This window comes from Protomyctophum parallelum (assembly GCF_964188405.1).
Source record: "Protomyctophum parallelum genome assembly, chromosome: 13".
NCBI classification, from domain to species: Eukaryota; Metazoa; Chordata; class Actinopteri; order Myctophiformes; family Myctophidae; genus Protomyctophum; species Protomyctophum parallelum.
Window position 1 is genome coordinate 40586149 of NC_139708.1, and position 25000 is coordinate 40611148.

The 25000-nt window shown below is 45.7% G+C and overlaps 1 protein-coding gene across 1 annotated transcript in view; it reads right to left on the bottom strand.

Moving 5' to 3' along the window:
- Positions 1-25000, bottom strand: part of LOC310868875 (septin-9-like) — a 199152-nt gene that overhangs the window by 106700 nt on the left and 67452 nt on the right. Inside the window, exons 3-4 of the mRNA XM_083779355.1 lie at positions 7264-7485; positions 5082-5678 (exon numbers count right to left, since the gene is read on the bottom strand). Coding sequence (XP_083635481.1) covers positions 5082-5678; positions 7264-7485 — 819 coding nt within the window. The remainder of the gene's footprint in view (positions 1-5081; positions 5679-7263; positions 7486-25000) is intronic.

Below are 25000 nucleotides of genomic sequence, written 5' to 3' on the forward strand. Positions count from 1 at the left end.
TAAAACTGTATTTAGAGGAAACGGCCCATATATACACCTTTTTTTTTTTAACGGAACTAGCGCAATTAAATTGGCCTGGGCGATGTATCAGACATCACTTGATGTTAGGCCTATCAGCCGACATGTTCCTATTGGGCATGGTATGTCAAAGGTAAACATTAAAAAAAATGAATGAAAAGGCTACAAGCTTGTAGATTGCCTATAGAGGAATTGCGTGCAATCATCATCAAATACGGAAGTTACGGGGGAACGCCTACTGACTGAGTGGCAAAAAAACTACTTTCTGGCCTCGACAGTCCATACATCCACACAGAAAAGTCCTATCTGATTGACAGCCCCATACATCCACACAGAAAAGTCCTATCTGATTGACAGCCCATACATCCACACAGAAAAGTCCTATCTGATTGACAGCCCATACATCCACACAGAAAAGTCCTATCTGATTGACAGCCCATACATCCACACAGAAAAGTCCTATCTGATTGACAGTCCATACATCCACACAGAAAAGTCCTATCTGATTGACAGTCCATACATCCACGATTCCACACAGAAAAGTCCTATCTGATTGACAGCCCATACATCCACACAGAAAAGTCCTATCTGATTGACAGCCCATACATCCACACAGAAAAGTAATATCTGATTGACAGCCCATACATCCACACACTACAGTAAAGTCATATCTGATTGACAGCCCATACATCCACACAGAAAAGTCATATCTGATTGACAGCCCATACATCAACACAGAAAAGTCCTATCTGATTGCATTAAACAATGAACAACATTAAACTCACTTTGCCACTCACTTCATTCATATGCATACCCTCTATTTTTGAAAACTTCTGAATAGAGGCTTGAGTAGTTCAAATCCAGTTGACAGTAGGGCATGTGTATTGTTGTGTGTACAGTATGTGTTTGCTTATTAAAGCAGCACTATGTTACGTCCCTCTTCCACCCCCATTTGAACACGGTTTGGTTTCCTGGAGCAAAAGATGGAATTTTAACCATGGATGATAATCGGGGGATAAATTAGTCCCACGTTGCCAGACTGTTGCCTCTCGCAATTTCCAAATGAAAAAATAAAATTTAAAAATGTTTTTTTATATATTTTCGTGAACGAAAATGGTAGCTTCCTCACTCAGATTTGGGAGGTGTAGTTTCAAACTCTATATAGCATTCGGAGATTGTGGAATGGTTGTCTATGCAAGACTAGGTCAGAATTCTTGTCAGATCCGGTGTCTAGGGGAGACACACATGACCTTTGACACAAGCTAAATGTGTCTATAGAAGAGCAGGGAGACACAATAACAAATCTGTCTCTACCAGACAGACAACATTATTATATTCATTCAAAAGTTACATATGGCTTTAAGTTGAAATGTTGTGACGATAAAAGTTTGATCAAATGGAAGTGTTTCAAATCGATTAAAAACACGTTGACAAAAAAGCATGGGTAAACCGCAGTCGAGGATAACCCTCCAAAATCAGTACTGGCATGGGACCCGAAAACCTACTTCAAAACCTTAAACCCATTTAGGACTGAGACCAGATTCTACAAATTTCTTCTAAAACATTTTTTTTCCGAAAAACCTATGTTTCTATCTATGTCAGTGGTTCTCAACGTTTTTCACGTCAAGGACCCCAAAAAATATATGAAATTAGCCACCAACCCCTATCTGAAAATATGTTGTTCCAGGGACCCCCCACCCCCCAAGCAAATATTTGAGTTAAAAAACGCTCGAAAAGAATATACATTCAAAAGATTTGTGACCTACAAGCTCGTAGCGCGGCACCGAGTGCCGCGCTACGAGCTTGTAGATCTGCTATTTTCTCAAGTTTAACATAATTAAAACACCAAAAGGCGTTCCCGCCCCGGAAGGGTTTAACCGACACGCTCCTCTAATTTTCCAGAGCGCTGCCTGGCTTCTGCGGCGTCTCCCTGGAGGGTGACATCCATGTGAACCGTGACTCCCCGGCCTTGACACCCCACCGTCTAACAGGAGAGGAGGGTTTTAATGTGAACCGTGACTCCCCGGTCTCGACGCCCCACCGTCTAACAGGAGGAGAGAAGGGTTTTTAAATGTGAACCGTGACTCCCCGGTCTCGACGCCCCACCGTCTAACAGGAGAGGAGGGTTTAAACCGTGACTCCCCGGCCTCGACAGCCCACCGTCTAACAGGAGAGGAGGGTTTAAACCGTGACTCCCCGGCCTCGACAGCCCACCGTCTAACAGGAGAGGAGGGTTTTAATCCAAGGAGACCCGACACCAGATTTGACAAAAATCATGAACGTTTGCTGAAAAACATCATGTTTTTGTGTCAGTGGTTCTCAAACTTTTTCATGTCAAGGAGCCCACAGAATTATCTGTATATGTGGCCGCGGAGGCGCGGACCCCACCAACTGAAAATATGTTGTTTCAGGGACCCCCCCCACCACCACCCCCACCCCAGAAGCAAAGATTTGAGTTAAAAACATTCCACTGTGAAAGAATACTGAATATATTCATGCGCCATATTTTCACGAGTTTTCAAAAAAGTAGCAGATCTACAAGCTGGGTGACGCGCTATACGAGCTCGTAGATCTGCTATTTTCCAGCAGCTATATGAAGTTTAAAATAACGTTTTAAAGTGGTTAAAACGCCAAAGCGACACGGATGGCGTTCCCGTCCATAACGGGTTAACCGCCGACCACGGAGCGTTTCTGGAAGTCACGCCTGGGTAAGAAGGCCCAGCGCTTTGGAGTTACAGAGGAAAACATCTGGCCTCAGCGGAGGATGAGGAGGAGGAGGCGCTCAGTGTGAGCTTTGGCGTTCACGCTCCACCGTCCCACACATGTTTGGAACATCACGGCCGCTTGTTTGGTGGCGGGCGGGTTTTCAAAGCCACCTCACGGGCAGCTCAGGTGAAGGAGTACAGTACAGGGTAGCTCTTCAGGTGAAGGAGTACAGTACAGGGTAGCTCTTCAGGTGAAGGAGTACAGTACAGGCCTTGGTGTTTTGGTTTACCTCAGTGCTGCGATACAGTACACGCACCCCTAGGGTAGTTTCTGAAGCAAGACCTCTTTGCTTGCCTCTTGAAGAGGGCGGTCGCTATGATGCAAGAAAGATGTATTTGGCGCTGCACTGCGGCGACATGGACATAAGGGCTACGCTTGCATGCAGGCCCTCCCAAGACAAATTTCTTCCTCGGGAGACAAATAATAAAGAACCTTGAACGTCAAAATAGAACCCGATGGCAGACAATATATATTATTATTCGACCAATATGTTTTGTTTTTTTTCTAAAATAGCAGATCTACAAGCTCACGTTTCACACAATGCTACGCGTTATGGGTTTTTAGATCAGCCATTGTAGAAAAAGTTTTAATCAATAGGGCTTAAGTGGTTAAATAAGGTTAAGTTCAGTTTATTTGATTAAAGTTAATGTTTTGTTTTCAAATTATTGTATTTAATGTTAATTTGTGATTTTATATGCACCGTGTCTTTTTTAGATTTGAATTTTAATGTTCTCAAATGGTAGCGTTAATCAAATCCAACTTTTTACACAATAATTGGTAAAATAAAAATCATCAATGGTAATCTTGGACTCAAATCTAAGTATTCAGCATCTGTCGGGCTCTGCTGAAAACATCCCAGTCTCGTCAACATGACACCACACACACACACACACACACACACACACACACACACACACACACACACACACACACACACACTCTCTCTCCAATGCACCGATATGTGGGTCAACAGGACCACTGAGTGCATTACTACTGTCCATTGACACACAGGTTGGCTCTGATTCAATAACACAACAAACGTATGCTACCACTCAACACACTGCCAACAGCCAGGACAGTATCACAGTAAAGTCACTATCCGTTTGCTTATTTGATTGAAGAGTGATCTGGTCTCATCATGTGTGCTTTTGGGTCCAGTAGCTGCTTCCAGTTATCTGTCCACAACAACGTCCCGACTGTATGTGACGGCTGGCCTGGGACCAGTCAGTCCTGTTGGACTCATCATCGTCCCCGAGTCCCTGACCTACATTCACTGATCACTAGTCAGGTCTGATGAGCTCCCAAGGAGGGAACACTAAAGGCCGCTACGTGTCCTGATAGAGAGCAACGCTGTGAGGTCAGTGGGGTCAGACATCAAGGTGGGAAATGCGTTAAAAAGGAAGCTATGTGCACTACTACTACAGCAGCAGCTGAATGGTTACCACATGGGCTGAAGGAATACATACCAGCACTCACGGTATCCGTTAGGATTCTTGTTTTATTTCAGTTTTCCCCCCAGCAGGTATAACAACAGACAGATGGACGTTTCGGCCGGGTGGCCTTATTCAACTTTAATCTAAGCATCTACCGTACCACATGGGCTCCAATGCCTGACAAGAGCTAGTCTGATTCGATTCCCATTTGCATGTCACACCCAGAGTAATCTAGTAAGAGAGTGGTGACGCTTTGAACTCGCCGCAAAGCGGGTACCTATTGGGCGATAGTTCCAAACATTGCTCCTATGGCTGGAACTATTCCATTGAGATAGAATGAGCACATCCACATTCCACTGTTACAATGAGAGTCAACGGGAGTGTCATTACTCTCTTAATAGATTACTCTGGTCACACCCAAGCTCTCTCCCCATTTCCTATCTCTCTACACTGATTATCAAATAAAGGCAGAAAAGCCCCCAAAAATAACTCTGTTTTAACATAGCAGATATAACTATAATATGATACGTATACTGTACCAGATATGTCCAACTAGTCACTCACTTTGACCATTGTACTATGTTTAACTGTTACCATCTGCATGACGACATCTGAATAGAACTGAATCATCACCACACTGAATTAGGGGAAAACTCCTAGGACCATATTGAGGGTCTACTACATTCACAGCCCGATTCATCAGAATTGTCTTGTATAAAAAATATATTATAGTGAAATGATCACACACACACTCACACACACTCACACAAACGCACAAGAAAAGCAGTGGCATTTCACCCACGAAGCATCCCTTAATGAAAGGCGTATTGGTTTGTATGAACGAGCACAGGATCAGGTACTCACGGTCAGTGGTCCTGGCAGCGGGGGTGGTCTCCGTGACGACGGGGGGAGAGTCCATCCTGTCCAGGTCGGGCAGAGGCCCGCTGGGGGCCGGCGGGGGCGGGGCCACGGCGTGGCCGTTATTCTCCATGGCCCTGCCCGTCGGCGGCGTCCCGTCCGGCTGCCTGAACACGGGCATGTCCGGCTTCCTGGCGGGACCCCCCTCCACGGGGCTGACGCTGGGGGAGGAGGTGTGCTGCTCGCCCCCTGCTCCCAGTCCTCTCCGCTGGGAGGGCTCCGGGATCCTGGAGGAGGTGGTGGAGGAGGAGGCTGTGGAGGAGGAGGAGGAGCTGAGCTGGGAGTCCGTCCTCCGGGGAGGCGCGGGGGGCTCGTGGTGAGAGCGCTGAGACGCCCTGCTTGCGGAGGAGGAGGAGGACGGGGGTCCGTCGTGAGCCGCGGCGGCAGCAGCACCCCCGCCGCCCCCGCGGCCCACCTCGGGACGCTTGAGGCCGAAGCGGGCGATGCCGGCGCTCGGGGAGTTGTCGATCTGCTTGGAGGAGACCTCGATGGACATCTCCGTGCGCCGAGACGAGGACAGGTCCACGTTGCGACCTCCTCCTGCTTCGGGAGAAAACAATACCCATAATCTAATTAATTGTACATTGGGCAAAACAGAAGTATGGTGGTCAGGAGGTGCCATGCACATCCTAAAGATCTCAACGGGTGCTCGAACAAAAGAGATGAGCTTAAAGAGAAGGAGGAAGTCTGCACACCGTTTGGAATGCTCCCAAAATAATGTATTACCAAATAGCGGGCCTTCCTCAGGTATACTCACTGAGTGAGCGCACGCGGGGACATCGCCCCAATTTAGGACTGACCGTTGCAACCTTACAGTTAGCGGTTACTATTTCAGGGTTCAAATGAGCATAAGTAGCAGATCTACAAGCTCAAAGTGTGTTGCTTCGTGCCGCGCTTGTGGATCTGCAACAGTTGATGCTTTTATGCGACTCCGTTGTATACTATTACTGTATGATGGAGATGAGAGGCTTCTGAGATGTTACTGCCCGACAGAGACGATGGAATCATTGTGAATAACTCTATGTAAATAGGTTCTCTATGTAATGGTCCCGGGACTCAGGGGTGGTCTTTTAGACGGGTCCCAGGGACATTGTATGAATCCTACTCTATGTAAATAGGTTTTCTATGTAATGGTCCCGGGACTCAGGGGTGGTCTTTTAGACGGGTCCCAGGGGTGGTCTTTTAGACGGGTCCCAGGGGTGGTCTTTTAGACGGGTCCCAGGGACTCAGGGGTGGTCTTTTAGACGGGTCCCAGGGACTCAGGGGTGGTCTTTTAGACGGGTCCCAGGGACATTGTATGAGTCCTACTTCAACGACGAAGAGTACAGTAAAATGGTAAATGGTGCATTTATATAGCGCCTAAAGGCGCTTTACATAGATTGTGCATTACATTCACTCATTCACACACACATTCATACACCGATGGCAGCGGAAACCATGCAAGGCACCAACCAGCACATCAGGAGCAATTAGGGGTTCAGTGTCTTGCTCAAGGACACTTCGACATCAACTCTGGGAGAGCCCGAGTTCGAACTGGCAACCTTGCGGTTACCATCCAGCCACTCTCTACCCCCTGAGTCACCGCCGTCGCCATGTACCGAGTACAGTATTGCATCCCAGGACCCCCGGAGGGTGAAATCCCTCCACCATGGCCCGTAGCACTTGCCTAGCCCTTTAGATAGCACTTTATGTAGACTTAGATAGTAGACTTAGGTTAGCATTGTTATTTTAGATTTGTAGCTCGTTACGTAGACAGCACTAGAATTGCATTTTATGTAGTCATATGTAGCACTTTATAGTACACATATACGTATATATTGTATAATATATAATATAGTATAGTATGTATAGTTGACATAGATACTCCACTGTTACGTTCTTAGTTTATACATGATTCATGATAACTACTTTTGATTATGTGATGTATGCCATGCTTTTTGTTTTTGCTTAAATGTATGCCATGCTTTTGTTTTTGCTTAAATGTAAGTCGCTCTGGATCAAGAGCGTCTGCTAAATGCCTAAATTGTAAATTGACATGATTGTGTCCTTTCTCAATTTAGTGAGTCTATAAGGATGCAGGCCATTTGCATCACTGATATAAACCGTATAATAAAAGGGCCTACCGTACCTGACAGTTCCATGCGCCTCATGCTGCTCTTGGGGGAGCGGGGGTTGGAGGAGGCGTCCGACATGGGGGAGGTCCTGGAGGAGGAGTAGTCGGAGGAGTTGAAGCTCCTCTGGGAGGTGACGGAGGAGGCCGAGGAGCGCAGCGGGTTGGTGTTCCTCCGGGACAGCGGAGACGGGTGCGAGGCCGAGTCAGACTCCTCCACCTCGAACGACCGCTTCAGCGCTGGAAGGAAGGAAGGAAGGAAGGAAGGAAGGAGCACAGGAAGGGAGGAAAGAGAGAAGAGGGTCAGGCGGGACCAAAAATAAATAAACACATTGGACCACTTTGTCACACACGTCATGAGGCACATTGAATGTGGATTAAACAGTTCCACTATGAAAAGGGGTGACCGCGTGTTTGAAATAATAATAATAATAATGAATTGCATTTTTATAGCGCTTTTCCAAGTGCTCAAAGCGCTTCACAATGGTCCATTCATTCATACATTCGGAGGTGAAGCGGCGAACAGTCGATGCCAGCGTCCTCACTTCCCACATTCACACACCAATGGTTGCGAGCTCACACCGACCGACTCACCTAAATAATAGTTGCACGGCAGATCTAACTAAATGAAGCGCCCTTGCGTACTGTCTGCCGCCAGTACCAACATTTACTAGCTCTGGTGTCACATACTTCAAATGTTTATCTACATCCTATAAGTAGACTTACAAATAAAACAATAAAACTAGTGTTGACTAAGCATTACAAGTGGCTCTTATTGTGAAGAGGAAGTATGTTTTGGTTGTAACCAGGCTGCCATGACAAGTTGTTATATGTCGGATGCCGTTCAAAGTGCTAGTCTAACCAAGTAAACAAGAATCCACGTGGATTAAACACAAGCTTTTAGTTCATATATATATATACACGATTTGAAAAACCATGCATCTGTGACTGAAACAATGTACACACTTTGGAAGTGCATTAAAAATGGAACCTTGCGGCATTAGGCGAGTGCTTCATGTTCTCTGTCTCATGCTGGCTAAAGTAACATTGTGGTAGAATAGAACCGTCCGCCCGCAGTGTGCAGCGCACACATGCAACATCTCCAGGTGCTCCCCTGAGAACTAGCCCAAAACAAGAGATATACACCCCTGAATATGAAGTCACTTTGAGTCCAGAATTGAAGTGACTGAAGTGGGTTTTTGTTTTTTTCCCCCTCAACACTCGACACTCACAGTTCACTCTCCCATCCTGATCGGGGGTGCTGCGGTGCATGGGATGGTCAGAGAGTTCATATTCCTCGGGGTGCACATCACCGAGGACCTCACCTGGGCAGTGAGTGCAGACAGAGCGGCTGGTGAAGAAAGCACAATGACAGACGCCTCTACTCTCTCAGGAAACTGAAGGAAGCTGGCATGGGTCCCACATTCCTAAATAAGCTTTCTACAGAGAGCATCCTGATGGCTGCTTCACTGCCTGGTACGGCAGCTGCACCGACCTCAACCACACAAGGCCATGCAGAGGGTTGTGTGTGACCGCCCACCCCTCCCCTCCCCCATCCAAGCCCTGTATGACGAACGCTGTGTCAGCAAAGCTCGAGGAATCATGAAGGAATCAAGCCATCCCAACCACAGACAGACCGCTTGAGATGCTATACTGCATGGAAAACGGCTACGCAGTGTCACAGTCTCAAAGCTACTGGACATGAACTGGTAAAGAAGCCTCTTTCGCCGAACAATCAGATACTGCACACAGTGTACTTGAACTGATAAGAACCAGAGCGAACAAGGGCAAAGGAAAACGCTAGCAGACTTGTGATGCGTTGATGAGCCAGTAGATCAGCTTTTTTCTTTTTTAGTGGTGCAACCACTCCAAGGAACAGCAATGTCCGTGTTCACCCACCTGTGTGTTGGTCCGCCTATGTGTCCGCCTATGTGACGTTAATGAGCACCAGTATGACTATTAGTACCAGTAGGGGCGCTGTTGTGCCAGAAACAGAGAGAGAGATAGTGCTGCACGTGCTGCACTGTTGCCTGCTAATGAGAGAGAAAGTAGGGGGGGGAGAGGGGAGTTGCACCACTCAGTTCACACGGGTGTGATTTTTTAATATAGGTTTATAAATTAAACTGATGTTGATGTTAAAACATTTTCCAACCTCTCAAGGACCCCCAGGGTCCTTGTTGGACCCCACTTTGAGAACAACTGCATTCTTTTATATTTACTGGATGAGCCAATAAAATAATTGTGAACACCTGGTATAGTAAATTTTGTTCAACACCTGGAAAATAACAGCATGTTTTCTCTAACAAGTTAGCTGGCGGTCAAATAAAATACCACAAAATAGATGCTTAAAGTTGCAAAGCAGCTGCCAATTACACAAGGAAAGGTATTAGCCTATACTGTAGTAGACTGTATGAGCGTTAGGAAATACAGGATAAAAATGGCATACAGTTGATTTAAATCAATAAATATACGTTATGCTTGAAGAAAATACAAGCCGAATCAGTGGTTCTCAATGTGGGTTCCAGATGCTGTCTGAATCTAGCATGAATGGTATCCAAGTTGCTCACATCAGACTGATATATTGTGAGCTGAGCATGTTATGTAGATTAGCTATTTTCAAAAAGGCCAAACGTTTTCTCAATTAAAAATAAATTACATTTTTTACTTGTACATAGCCCTGGTCCATAGCTCTAATCTTAGAGTATACTCTAAGGCTCTAATGCGTTGCACGCATTAAGAGCTATAGAACAGAGCTAATTGTACAGTACTTGAGTAAATGTACTTTACACCACATGATTACCATTCATTATTAGGCTATTAATTTCGGTATAATGGTCATTCGTTATCATTATTTGATAAATGATAAATGAATAAACTTTTTATTTTTGATAATTTGACAATATTATAGTGATTTGACTCCACGCACCCACCTGTGAGCCAGTGTGGAGGCAGCAGTAGCTGTAGCCCTGCTATCCACATGAGAAGCGTCAAGTCACAGAACAGACGCATTAAGTCAACCACCCCCCCACTGCCCCGCGATGCAGCTGCACCGGGGGGCCGCCCAGCATTCACCACCCCAGCCCCAGGCTGTCCCTGTCTGTTATCCACAGCAATGACAGCATCATCCTTACCCTTCTTCACGCGTTTCACAATGGACAACATGTCTCTCATTGAATGAATTCTCTTCCAAAAAAAAACAAACAAACAAACAAACACTCCTGCTGCTGTTGTTCGTTTGGGAGTTAAGGGACGCCAAACTATTCAATAATGTCAACAAGAACAGTCATGGAGTGTCGTCGTGAACGCTGCACAGTGCACACTCGATTAACTATCAAACAAACAACTACTCGGACAAGTTGAGTTCCCTGCTGCAAACTCTCCGAGTTAATTCCACTGTAGGTGTAGTGTAGGGCAAGTGGTATACAAACTCTAAAAGTGCCTGTATTGTTCTATTCAACAAGCCTACACGCCGTCTATCATCCTCCTCCTACACACACGACACTTTCTTCCAGGTATTATTTAAAACCTCGCGTCGTCGCAGAATAGAAAAGAAAGCCGGCTGGTTTCTATTCGCCGCTCAGCGCGCAGATCCGGTCCAGAGCCCCGCCCCTACCTACTGTGTCCGCCGGTTGTTTTACACGCACGGCGCGTGGCACCGTTTCCGTATCCGCTCCAGAGCCAAAACCGGATCTGCAACGTGCAGTATCGATGTCTTATCAATCATCCACACAGAGATATACTTTCTATTGGTCACGTGATGCCAGGCTGCCAGCTGCATACAATTACACAAAATTATGAGGTAATTATAATAATATTATTCTGACTGATCATCTACAGCTGTAATCTGAGTTCCCGGAAGTTTTTATTATTTTATTTATTTTATTTCTTTGCGACTAGGGGGGGCGAGAAAAACTACTACAGCTGTGGCTTTTGAATATTCTTTTGTACCCCAGAGGCAAAATAGCTGTAATGTATCACTCATCACTTATTTATTATTTACTAATGCCAAATTAAATACAGCCAAAATTCCACTTTTTCCACACATTCACCATTTATTAAAAAATAGCAACAAAAAAAACAGTAGGGTCTTTATTTTAAATACATAGTGTGGCCACAACATTTCAGTATTAAATTCCAGTTTTGATGTCAGCACGTTCCATTCGAAACGCCACAATGGCAAATATTTATTCTCATTCGATTACAGTAGGACTAGTTGTGCAAATCATTTTTGGTGTTTAACACATTTTACAGATCAGCAGGTTCACACACAGTTTGCCAATGTTTTATAACTTATCATTAAACATATAATAGTCCTAATATAATAAAAAAATAAAAACATTCTCCAGGCTTTCTGGCTATGAGTGAGCTCTGAACGGGCTGGGGTGGACTGCAGGATATTTCTGTGCATCTGTAATATTGTTTTGTTATGTGTTTGTTTTGTTATGTATTTCTTTGGTTGTGTTTTGTCTATGTCAATGTTTTGTATATAAAAGAAAATTAATAAAGTACAAATCATAAAATAAAAAATAAAAAATAAAAACATTCTCATGGGTGTTCTCATTCTCACAGTCACAACTTATGCACCGTCGTGTTGAAGTTAATGGCACAGAGGTTATTGCCAATTTACTGATGGCATTGTCATGCATGTAGCCTGACCTAAGCAGATACATTTCTGGCCTAGATGGGAGGGTCGCGCCTCAGAAAAACGCGCACCCTGATTGGATCTCATCGATCTGTCCGTCACCCCCGGCCCCTCCTCTCCCCCCTAGTGCAGCGCTACGTCACATCATTTAGAGCGACGCCCACCCGGAAGGGTTGACTCCCACTTTTAGACTGGTTCAGCCCACGGCTTTTTCCAGGCTTTCATCTTTCGCGCAGACGAAATGAAAGCCTGGGTATCGAGGCTATCATGCATGTAATCTGTATTTTTTTACTTGCTCTACTGTCTTTTGCGACTGAACTTCCGTTACGGGATCAGTGAAGGTCTTATGAAACACAAATCTGCATTATCCAGACATCTCACTCTTGGAGCCAGATGCCAGAGGGGGCGATTCATTTACAATTTAGGCATTTAGCAGACGCTCTTAATCCAGAGAGATTTACAGTAAGCAACACATGGCCCCTCTAGACCATGAAGCACGCTGGCTGGGCCAGGTTACATACTGCCTGCCCCTCTAGACCAAAAAGCACGCTGGCTGGGCCAGGTTACATACAAACTGCCAGTGCCTCATTCATTCATTCCACACCACTCGATCCAGTTCACACTTTAACACAAACCACTCCAGTCCAGCAGTCAGCCAGCTGCCTCCACGCTGTCCGTGTTTTATAGTGGTTACTGTTGTCAGAAAGCAGGCCCTCTCTTAAAACTCATTAAGACGCCAGAACGCACCTGTGTCACCTTGAAAAATAGCAGATCTACATTCTACAACCTTGTAGTAGATGCTATTTTAGAAATATGTTTTTTTTTAAACTCATATCTTTGCTTCTGTGGGTTGGTCCCTGGCTGGAACAACATATGTTCACATGGGGGTCGGCGGCCGAGTACATATAACTGTTTGGGGGTCCTTGACATGAAATAGTTTGAAAACCACTGATATACAGTAAAAAAATATATACCGGTAGGTTCTTCAAAGACATTTGTAGAATCAGTCTCAGGTCACTCATGGGTTAACCCTGGCCAGCGGTTTGCTCCGCATCATGTCAGATGACGTGTGTGGGGGGGGGGGGGGGTGAAACCTGGATCACCTCAGCATGCCTGGCAGATAGATCCATGCCTGGCAGATACATCCAAACAGCTCCACAGCAACGAGGCCCCGGTCCCACATAAACACCCCATGCATGCGTGCAGCCATGATAGAGCAGGCAGCAGGCATCTGGGCCTGCTTCCACAATACACATGGGCCAGCAGCCAGCCAGCCAGCCACCCATCAGCCAGGCAGGCCACATGCAGCACGAGGGAAGACCCCAGGCCTCCCTCACTAGAACACAGTGCATGCGTATACGGGTCGTTTCAGCAGCAAATAGCTGCAAATAGCTCGGTATAATCACCACCATGTTGGATCCAGTTAAAGCGATGAAGGATATACCGAGCGAGAAAGCGTGACGGTTACCAGGATTCCATGAGGGTCGTCCTTTAAGGGCATTGTAGTACGAGCTGAAACTGAAACTGTGGAAAACAAATAAGTATAAACTACGTGTAATGTATTCCCTGCGTGTGTGTACGGGCTTGCTTGTGTGTGTGTGTGTGTGTGTGTGTGTGTGTGTGTGTGTGTGTGTGTGTGTGTGTGTGTGTGTGTGTGTGTGTGTGTGTGTGTGTGTGTGTGTGTGTGTGTGTGTGACACTTGGGAATGGTACCCGGGTCTCCAGAAAGCCAACATCATAACCTCTAAGTCAAAGGGATGTCCCTGTGATTCGACTTTCAGGCCATCAGGCTGAGGTTGTGAGTCACTCTCCCTCAATCATATTGAGATTAACAATTTACAATTTAGGCATTTTAGCAGACGCTCTTAATCCAGAGTGACATACAGTAAGCAAGAACAACACATGGTAATGCATCAAATACATAGAAATGGTCATCAATACGCATAAGCAAGCTTAGAACCTAACATCCGTCAAACAGTGGAATATCTAATGAAACTATGTGTATACACTAAAAGGGTGCTATACTGTATGTCTACATAAAATGCTTTAAATTACGTAAATTGAGCCTTTGCATAAGGTCGTTTGCGTGAGGATTTATGCAGCAGTCAGTGATACTTCAGAAGCAATGAAGGGCTGTCATCGGCAGAGCCCCCAAGCCTTCATCAGGCCTTCAAGCAGCCGGACCCTCACGTTTTCTGGACAATGAGGGTCTTTCAGTCAGTCAGAGTTCCCTGGACACTGCAGAGCAGCTGGCAGCGTGTGCTGAGGTGACAGAGAGAGAGAGTTCACTGCTGCTACACATGACTGGAGATGGAGCTTCCTCCCAGTGTGTGCTGAGGTGAGAGAGAGAGTTCACTGCTACACACTGGAGATGGAGTTTCCTCCCAGAGGACTCCACACAGGGTCACGGAGAGACCACTGATGACAAACTGGTGGATTAAGTCTAAAACTATCCATGCAGTAGTTCTACTTTCTTCTCTTTTCCGATCAGTTTTGTGATGATAATACTTTCAGCTTCATACTTTCACCCCATAGCTGAGAGATATAGATGAAACAGGGACCTACACATATATAATTGTATAAAAATTGTGTTGCAGATTAAACTTTTTTCATAAATTTGTATAGATCACAACACTGTCATCAGAGCATGTTGTGATTCATGTCAATGTGTATTTTCAGACCTTTAACCACTTATAAACCCTCAATACATTGTAAACTTGACCATTAGCTGTATAGTTGGTCTGCTCTTTTCCCCTTCTACACCAAACCTCTTTGCAGAAAATAGCCGATATACAAGCTTGCAGCGTGAGATGTTGTGAGCTTGTATATCTGCTATTTTTTGGATAATGTTCCCCTCAGAATAGGGTTGCTATAGGGGTGTCTGACTCTTGTTTTGGCAACGCAAACGTATGTTGGATGGATGGATGAACTTAAATAGAATTTGATCAGCTGCTTGAAACGTCATATTGCAGTACGGCGCATCGACCGTATAGCGCTGCACACGTGTGTGAAAACCTCTCGAGTGTACCTGCCTGAACTAAGCATGCCGGTTAAACATCATTCACGGCAGCCATGTTGCCGTTGCGCATCATACTCGAACAGGGTTGTAAAACCCCAGCTCGGTCTTGCATAACACAATATACCTTTCCTCAACTATGCCTGTAAAGCTCCTAGCATTTATTAGCGTGCATTGTAATGTTTCACAAGCAGGTTCTCACACACGGGTGGACCTGCACGAACCTGTGTGTACTTACTATACTATACAGTGGAAAAACAGCCTTCAGGAATACAGCTGCTCATAGTGTCAATGTATTTATAGTATACTTTTACAGGACTATCATGAAAATAATCCACATACTGCCTATAATTCACGGAGTTTAAGTCCCAATCGAGACGTGCATGGCCACTGTGTCAGGTCAGAGAGTGAAGGAGGATGAGACTGACTGCATGGACACTGTGTCAGGTCAGAGAGTGAAGGAGGATGAGACTGACTGCATGGACACTGTGTCAGGTCAGAGAGTGAAGGAGGATGAGACTGACTTCATGGACACTGTGTCAGGTCAGAGAGTGAAGGAGGATGAGACTGACTGCATGTCCACTGTGTCAGGTCAGAGAGTGAAAGAGGATGAGCCTGCATGGCAGCGCACGCGGACACTGCGGGTGACAATAAACCAAGGCACAGGGCAGAGTGGGAGAAGGCACACGACCTACCCTACAGTACAGTACGTAGACAGTAACACACAATGCACTGACTGCAGTGTGACAGCAGAGCTAACAGTATATTGCAGTAGTTGGTGTCAGCTAGGCTGCACTCTCACTCACAAATCTCGCTGCTGTGTTTGCACATTGTTATGTACTTAACCCAACAAGAGAGTTTTTTTGTCATTAGTCATGTTTTTAAACTCTCCTTGGTGTCTCTCTCTCTCTCTCTCTCTCTCTCTCCCCATAACATCACACAGGTCTATATGCAGAGTAATTTACAACGTGTGCGATCAGGCTAAACAAACAAACGGCAGCGCCCCGACCTTGGTGTCTGTGTACGAGCAGAGATAATAGTACATCCATGTAGGCATTTGACATAGCACAGTGTGAATAAGTATCTATACAGTAAATAGGCAAATAGTGTAAGTAGAAATAAGGAATGCTATAATGACTTGCCTCTAACCAATACAGCGACAGTCTATTTAGGACAAACAAGACCTAATAAAAAACAAAACAATATCCCCTGGATCTGTGCGTATTTATGACTTCCGTTATGAATAGTCCTCTCTCAGGCAGCATGCACGCATGCACGCATGCACGCACGCACGCACGCATGCACGCACGCACGCACGCACGCAGGCACACACACACACACACACACACACACACACACACACCAAACAAATCATATGCGAGAGAGGATGTTACTCACTTTATTTATAATCGTTAAAGACCAAATTCATATTTCCGGGTATGCACATTCGGCACAGCACAGCACAGCACAGCACAGCACAGCATGCTGTGGTATTTATGGTATTAATTAGCAGAGCACGCATGCTGAGCTAACCGTGCTCAACACATCTCCAGACCAGGGTCCGTCAGACATAAAAGCTGCCGGTCAAATTACAGTAGAGCAACTGGCCGTTGATTGACCTTTGACTGAGAAATGTCTGCTGTCTGCGCAGACATGACTATACTGTTGTGTTCCTTCAGTCTGCACAGACATGACTATACTGTTGTGTTCCTTCAGTCTGCACAGACATGACTATACTGTTGTGTTCCTTCAGTCTGCACAGACATGACTATACTGTTGTGTTCAGTCTGCACAGACATGACTATACTGTTGTGTTCAGTCTGCACAGACATGACTATACTGTTGTGTTCCAACTTCCTTCAGTCTGCTCAGACATGACTATACTGTTGTGTTCCTTCAGTCTGCGCAGACATGACTATACTGTTGTGTTCCTTCAGTCTGCACAGACATGACTATACTGTTGTGTTCAGTCTGCGCAGACATGACTATACTGTTGTGTTCCTTCAGTCTGCACAGACATGACTATACTGTTGTGTTCAGTCTGCGCAGACATGACTATACTGTTGTGTTCCTTCAGTCTGCGCAGACATGACTATACTGTTGTGTTCCTTCAGTCTGCGCAGACATGACTATACTGTTGTGTTCCTTCAGTCTGCGCAGACATGACTATACTGTTGTGTTCCTTCAGTCTGCACAGACATGACTATACTGTTGTGTTCAGTCTGCGCAGACATGACTATACTGTTGTGTTCCTTCAGTCTGCACAGACATGACTATACTGTTGTGTTCAGTCTGCGCAGACATGACTATACTGTTGTGTTCCTTCAGTCTGCGCAGACATGACTATACTGTTGTGTTCCTTCAGTCTGCGCAGACATGACTATACTGTTGTGTTCCTTCAGTCTGCGCAGACATGACTATACTGTTGTGTTCCTTCAGTCTGCGCAGACATGACTATACTGTTGTGTTCCTTCAGTCTGCGCAGACATGACTATACTGTTGTGTTCCTTCAGTCTGCGCATACATGACTATACTGTTGTGTTCCTTCAGTCTGCGCAGACATGACTATACTGTTGTGTTCCTTCAGTCTGCGCAGACATGACTATACTGTTGTGTTCCTTCAGTCTGCGCAGACATGACTATACTGTTGTGTTCCTTGACCAACAGGAAACCACCACAGAGATGAGACATGTGCAGTGAGTTTACGTGTGAAATGAGTTTGTATGATTATGAATGAAGTGGTGCTGATGTTATGGTCATATCTTATGACTGACCTTTATCCGTTTGAACCGACTCCCTCTCCTCTGCGTAAGCATACTGATATACTAGAGACCGACCGATGTGGATTCTTGTGACTGATATACCAAACCGATTTCAGAGAGGGGTCAATATTCTATAACCGATATCCATTTTCTTTGTGGATTGTGGAAAGATTTTGCACAGATGCAAAGCTACAGTGATGGTACAGACAGCTGCTTTCAAAACCAATGACTTTATTTAAAACCTGTCTGAGAAAAAGAGTGACACAGACACGATACTGGGAGAGATGGGCCCAAGTAAGTTAAAGTAAGACATCTGCAAGACCTTATAATACAGTATATTTTCAAAAACAAGTACTCCACTAAGCACAAAATGCAACAGAGACACTTTCACTTGACTAGTTGATTAATATTTGACCAGGAGTGTCTGTCTATCTTTACGTCTTGGACTAAATACTTGAGTTGAGTACTTTGTTCGTCGAGCCCTATATTCAAAGTGACTCATCAGTCACCGCCCATAATAACGTCATACTCTCTGGAGTCTGGACCACATTGAGTTGTTTCTGCTGAAGAATAAAGTTATACCCTTTGGGCTACATCGAGTTGTTTCTGCTCAGTAATTCACTGAGAATTGGAACGAGTTGCAGTTGAGCTAATTTGTCACGATTTCCATCCTTGTGAGATTTCCATAAAAGGCACACAGACACACACACAGAGAGAGCGAGAGAGAGAGAGAGAGAGAGAGAGAGAGAGAGAGAGAGAGAGAGAGCGCAGAGATTGACTCCTCCTCGTTCAAATTACACAATCTCTTCTTCGTCAGATTCGTCACTCGGCCTACAGCTTCTCTTTGGGGTGTTAAATGTGGGAAAGAAAACGCTGAAAAGTGCCAAGAGAATAATATAAAGACTCACAGAAGCCTCTGATGATAGCGTGTGTGTGTGTGTGTGCGTGCGTGCGTGCGTGCGTGCGTGCGTGCGTGCGTGCGTGTGTGTGTGTGTGTGCGTGCGTGCGCGCGCGTGCGTGCGTGCGTGCGTGCGTGCGTGCGTGCGTGCGTGCGTGCGTGCGTGCGTGCGTGCGTGTACAGTATGTGTTAGGATGTGAGAGACAGAGAGAGAGAGAGAAGTGCATGTGCACAATGTTTTTACAGTAAAACTTAGCAAGTATCCTATGCTACCAACAGCAAAAGCCCTATTATCGTGGTTTCGTATGCTAAGTAGCAATGTGACATTGTGACGTTAGCATTCCTTTGTGTACACTTGGTTTTATTTCATTTAATTGAGATTTGGTAAAGAGAGAGAGAGAGAGAGAGAGAGAGAGAGAGAGAGAGAGAGAGAGAGAGAGAGAGAGAGAGAGAGAGAGAGAGAGAGACAGAGTATGAGATCTTTGTGAGCTGTTGTGACAGCAGAAGGATGTCTAATGGTACACATACAACCACCTTAAAGACAGACTGACAATCATAAGTGCATTCCTGCACTGTCTACACTGAGGCTGAGTTGACCTCTGACCTCAGTACATACAACCACTGTCTACCAACACTGTCTACACTGAGGCTGAGTTGACCTCTGACCTCTGTACATATATTGTCTACCAACACTGTCTACACTGAGGCTGAGTTGACCTCTGACCTCAGTACATACAACCACTGTCTACCAACACTGTCTACACTGAGGCTGAGTTGACCTCTGACCTCTGTACATATATTGTCTACCAACACTGTCTGCACTGAGGCTGAGTTGACCTCTGACCTCTGTACATACACCCACTGTCTGCACTGAGGCTGAGTTGACCTCTGACCTCTGTACATACACCCACTGTCTGCACTGAGGCTGAGTTGACCTCTGACCTCTGTACATACACCCACTGTCTGCACTGAGGCTGAGTTGACCTCTGACCTCTGTACATACACCCACTGTCTGCACTGAGGCTGAGTTGACCTCTGACCTCTGTACATACACCCACTGTCTGCACTGAGGCTGAGTTGACCTCTGACCTCTGTACATACACCCACTGTCTGCACTGAGGCTGAGTTGACCTCTGACCTCTGTACATACACCCACTGTCTGCACTGAGGCTGAGTTGACCTCTGACCTCTGTACATACACCCACTGTCTACACTGAGGCTGAGTTGACCTCTGTACAGTACAAATACAGCCACTGTACAGCAACAGAGCAGCTTGGAAAAGTGCTGCTATTTGTGCACAAGTTTAAATTATATTTGAAAGACGTGCTGCTATTTGTTTTTAGTGAAAACATTGAAATATCGCCGCCAACTGTTTATCCCAAGCTAACCTCTCCTACGTGTATACTGAACAGTATAACTACATCTGACAGCAAATTCATAATAGCCTGGAAATCTGACGAATCTGCCACAGGAAAATAAAATCCCCCCCATCAGAGCACACCATTCAAAGTGAGTCTTTTTTCTTTTGCTGTGACTTTGAAGTCTGTTTGTAAATTGGAAATAAATCTATCACACCGAATTCCAGACTAATATGTCAATGCCAGGCTAAATCCACAATGCTTGTAGGGTTCTGTAAGTTGTGTAGGCCTACAGCTCTGTTCTATTTCTCTGTTCCCTTTTAAGTGTACAGACATAATTCTGAGAGAGAAAGACGGAGAGGGAGATTGGAAGGGAGGGAGGGGGAGAGAGAGGGAGGGATGAAGGAAGGGAGAGGGAGAGAGAGAGAGAGAGAGAGAGAGAGAGAGAGAGAGAGAGAGAGAGAGAGAGAGAGAGAGAGAGAGAGAGAGAGAGAGAGAGAGAGAGGGACGGAATAAGGGAGGAGGAGAGGGAGGGAGAGAGAGAGTGAGAGAGGGACGGAGGGAGGAAGAGAGGGAGGGATGGAGGGAGAGGTCAGTGGGCCAGAAGTAGTGTTTTCCTCCATGCTGGAAGCAGTCCACGGTATCTCCTCCTGAGAGCAGATAAGTGTGATCACAGCCTGGCCGTACACCACAACAACAACCAATGAGCCAATCCCAAGCCCAGCCCAGATAACAATAATGAGCACCACCAATGTGAACCAAATGTCAGCACGGCATCTCTCTCTCACACACACACACACACACACACACACACACACACACACACACACACACACACACACACACAGCTATCTGCCTTTTAATGGAGCCCTCCTTTTCTCTTTCCCTCCAGCATGTGACCTGGAAATGACACACAAACAATCTGCTTCATACATAACCAAGATACCCCCCCTGCCCCTTTTTCAAAGACCCCACCCCCCAAAACAATCTGCTTCACACATAACCGGGATACCGTCCTCGAAGCCCCCGCCCACACCCCCAGACTTGTGATCCCACTGTGAACAATCTAAAACCATAGTGAGTGTTCTCATCCAGTCATCAAATGAGGGGAAACTCATTCTGTAGAACTCAAGGCTTTCTGAGTCATCCGGGTCTGACTTCATAGTGACTAGTCGTGAGACCATATATCGAATAAGGCTCATTCTTAAGGACCACGGTCCATTCTCTGCTGCATGGCGTGTGTAAGAGGAAAGACATTCTCTCTCTCTGTAAGAGGAAAGGCATTCTCTCTCTCTCTCTGTAAGAGGAAAGACGGAAGCATGAGTTCAATTCCGTTGCTCTCCCCAGGTTGGCGGAGGGTGTGTAGAGCCCAGGATCACATTAGATGATTGACACAGGGGTGAAAAATGGGTTCCAGAAATCGTGGGATTAAAAAAATATATAAAAAGAAAAAAAGAGGAAAGACATTCTCTCTCTCTCTCTGTAAGAGGAATGACGGAAGCATGAGTTCAATTCCGTTGCTCTCCCCAGGTTGGCGGAGGGTGTGTATAGAGCCCAGGATCACATTAGATGATTGACACAGGGGTGAAAAATGGGTTACAAAAATCGTGGGATAAAAAATATATATAAAAAGAAAAAAAGAGGAAAGACATTCTCTCTCTCTCTGTAAGAGGAAATGCATTCTCTCTCTCTGAGCGTGACAGCGCAAAGATAGCGATGATTCACCCGCCACAGGCTTTCACAGACCGCCACTTCCTCACATGAATCCTAAAAGTAATCCTTTGTCGAGCCATGAGGCAGCATGAGGCATGATGCACAGAGGCAGCATGAGGCATGATGCACAGAGGCAGCAGCAGCCATGAGGCAGCATGAGGCATGATGCACAGAGGCAGCAGCAGCCATGAGGCAGCAGGAGCCTCTCTCTCCTGTTCCTGTAGTGTGAGGTATGATGTACTGTACAAGTACACACCCCCAACAGTCATTAAGACACGCGGATCCCTTGACTCCTTCAAAACTGCTCTCAAAGGGCACCTATGCGAACGGCTGCAATTCGAAACTGGCCCCCGTAAAATCTGAATCCGCCGCCCACCCCTTTTTTCCCCTCACTGTATATGTTTCTTTTCTCTTTTGACCTCCTTTATGATGAAGCTCACGACGCATTGTGAGCTTGTAGACCGGCTATTTTCAAATGGCCGATGTGAGTGTGTGACCCAACACTATCACAGAATGACAAGGTTTCCAAAATGTTGGCCGTTGGTTTACTGTCAGAGATATACAGTATGGCGTTAAAGTTGTAAACTGACAACATTTATTGTTGCTGTGAAGTTAAGTTATGAGCCGTGGTCGACACCTCTGACTTTCAGGTGAGAGAGAGGGCACATTGCAGCTTGACCCTTGACCTTTAACCAGCCACGGTGACCTAGCTGTTACATAAGAACAGCCAGCTGAGTGGACTCCTCTCCTGCACGCACACAGCCTCTGGCTGTCTGTCTGACGCTGTGGAGTTCACCACAGCACAGCAGCAGAAACACACTCTGCAAGTCAACATACGTTTAGCTATTATACAGTAGTAGGCTGTATAAATATATAGTAGCATAGTTATTTGTTTATCTGAAAACTCTTAAGAATGTAGAACAGTGGTTCTCGAAAATCACAGCAGTATATCTGCTATTTTAGAACATTTCTTAGGAAACATTTGTTGGTGTTATTTTAGTGGGTTAAATGGTATCAAGTCCTATTAGCTCCCTATGGGCCACCACAGGCCTCCAGGCAGCCATTATGATTGTCAAACACACTTTCCAACCCCAGAGAGACGTTTCTGCCTGAGCTGAACCGACACAAGGAAGTCTTTCATCACAGACATGGAGCCTGCTGACCGCTCTGGGCCGCATGGGGTCCACATATATAAGTAACTCAGTACATTTACTCTGGGACGCAGGGCTCCATTGGACTTGTATTGTATCTTATCGTGTTTCCACGCTGTGATACTGGTAATGCTCATTTGTATACATAAGTAAAAAACATATATTTTCTGTTTGTACTTTGTACTGTTTGATCAGGGCTTGGCTGTTTTTTTGGCCCCGCAGCAGCACGGAGCCTTCTGTGGGATGTCGATGTCGTCTGGGGTTGTCGGCGGTATGGATGTCAGCTAGCGGTATAGCCACATGCTAACACAGAGCCGGTATTGATTTCACCCCATATGTCCGACAGCTAGCGGTATAGCCACATGCTAACACAGAGCCGGTATGGATTTCACCCCTATATGTCCGACAGCTAGCGGTAGCCACATGCTAACAAAGGGCCGACTGTGTCCATGTCTTAGTGGAGGTGACCCTGAGCTAGCTAACATGTGTAGGAAACCTGCGCTGCAGCCTCTCGGGCGGTATCTCCGAGCTGCGGTGATTAGATAGCGCTGATAAGGATGGAGAGAGAGAGACTGCAGCTGCTCTCTGCATGGGAGCTATCAGCACAGCTTCTGTCCTCCGGCTGCATGGTGCCTTGTATCAATGAGGCTACTGTGCTGGCTGTGGATCACAAGATTATGGCTGCGAGGAATATCACTGGGTTGGAGAACTAGTACTCAGAATCTGTTCTTTTTTTACAAACAAGGAGCATTTCACCCATTTACAAACTATCGTCATAATAGAGGGTATGCGGTATGCGCGTGACATCATCATACATGGAATTTATGCGGAAACACCTACTGAGTGGTAAAAAAAAACTTTCTTTATGGCCTTGACAGCTCATACGTACATCCAGGGGCTGGATCCTGGATCATGTTTGGAAAAGTCATATCTGATTGCATTAAATTACATTAAACTCACTTTGCCACTCACTTTGTTACTCGATTTACCGCTCACTTTATGCACGGGCATACTCTCGAAAAAATAATGACGATAGGTTGGTCCTCCTAATGCTCATTATAAGATGGCAGCCATTTCTGTCAAATAATCACAGTGTCTCTCAGAGAATTAAGGGCTGACGGACTGTGGACAGTTCAGAAACTCGCCTACCAGCGTGACATAATCTGTAGGCTTCTGTCGCAGCATGCTAACCTTCCAGGAAGACAACATGGAATCCACGTTGATGATGTCGAAGGTTCATATTGATATGGACAGTGAACAGACAGAAATGCTGTCATGCCTTCTCATATATAGTGAGGACCAATAATATGAAGATTAGGTTGAACATGGGTCAGTGATGGTAACTTTGCGCCGTGAGCATGCAGACTGGCTCGTAGATCTGATATGTTTTGCTATTTGTCTTACGACGAAGTATACAACAGCGTCTTCAGCAATTCCTAACCTAGAAACCTTTCTACCATTCTATAGTTGTGTGCGTGTGTGTGTGTGTGTGTGTGTGTGTGTGTGTGTGTGTGTGTGCACTGTGTGCGTGCGTGTGTGGGTGAAATGCTGATATATACTGCAACACAAAAGGCTGACTCCATATAAACATGGCAAACTGGCCGGCCTATTTAAAAATGGCCCAGTGGTTGTAGGGCTACTGTACGTGCTTTTTTTTTTTTCTCCTCGGGTTCCAAAGAGTGCCCTTTAAGGTGGCTCAGGGCCAAGGCGGGCTCAGGTCTGGAGAGAGAGAGAGAGAGCCAGCTGTGCAGACTGCATCTATTCTATACCCCCACATTTACACCCACCACACACACACACACACACACACACACACACACGCACTTACACCCACCACACAAACACATGCACTCTTTCTGTGGAATTTCCTCTCCCTGCACGCATGGCCCGACCGACCGACGGACGCCCTTGAACATGCAGTGGAGAGAGAGAGAGAGAGAGAGAGAGAGAGAGACATAGGCTACAGTAGAGAGAGACAGAGAAAGAGAGTAATAATAGTATTGCAAAGCGATTCTGACTCAGTGCCAGTTCTTATAATAAAGGGTCAATCCTACAGTTCAAGGGCCTCAAAAAGTAGTTTGTTTCTTGTATGTCTTTATATGCAGTTCCTATTTAAAAAATAAATGTTGGCCTATATACACGGGTGCACACAAGCGGTGCGCCAGCTAGTGCGCATGCGTCGTCAACACGTTTGGTGCGCGGTAGATCAAAGGCAT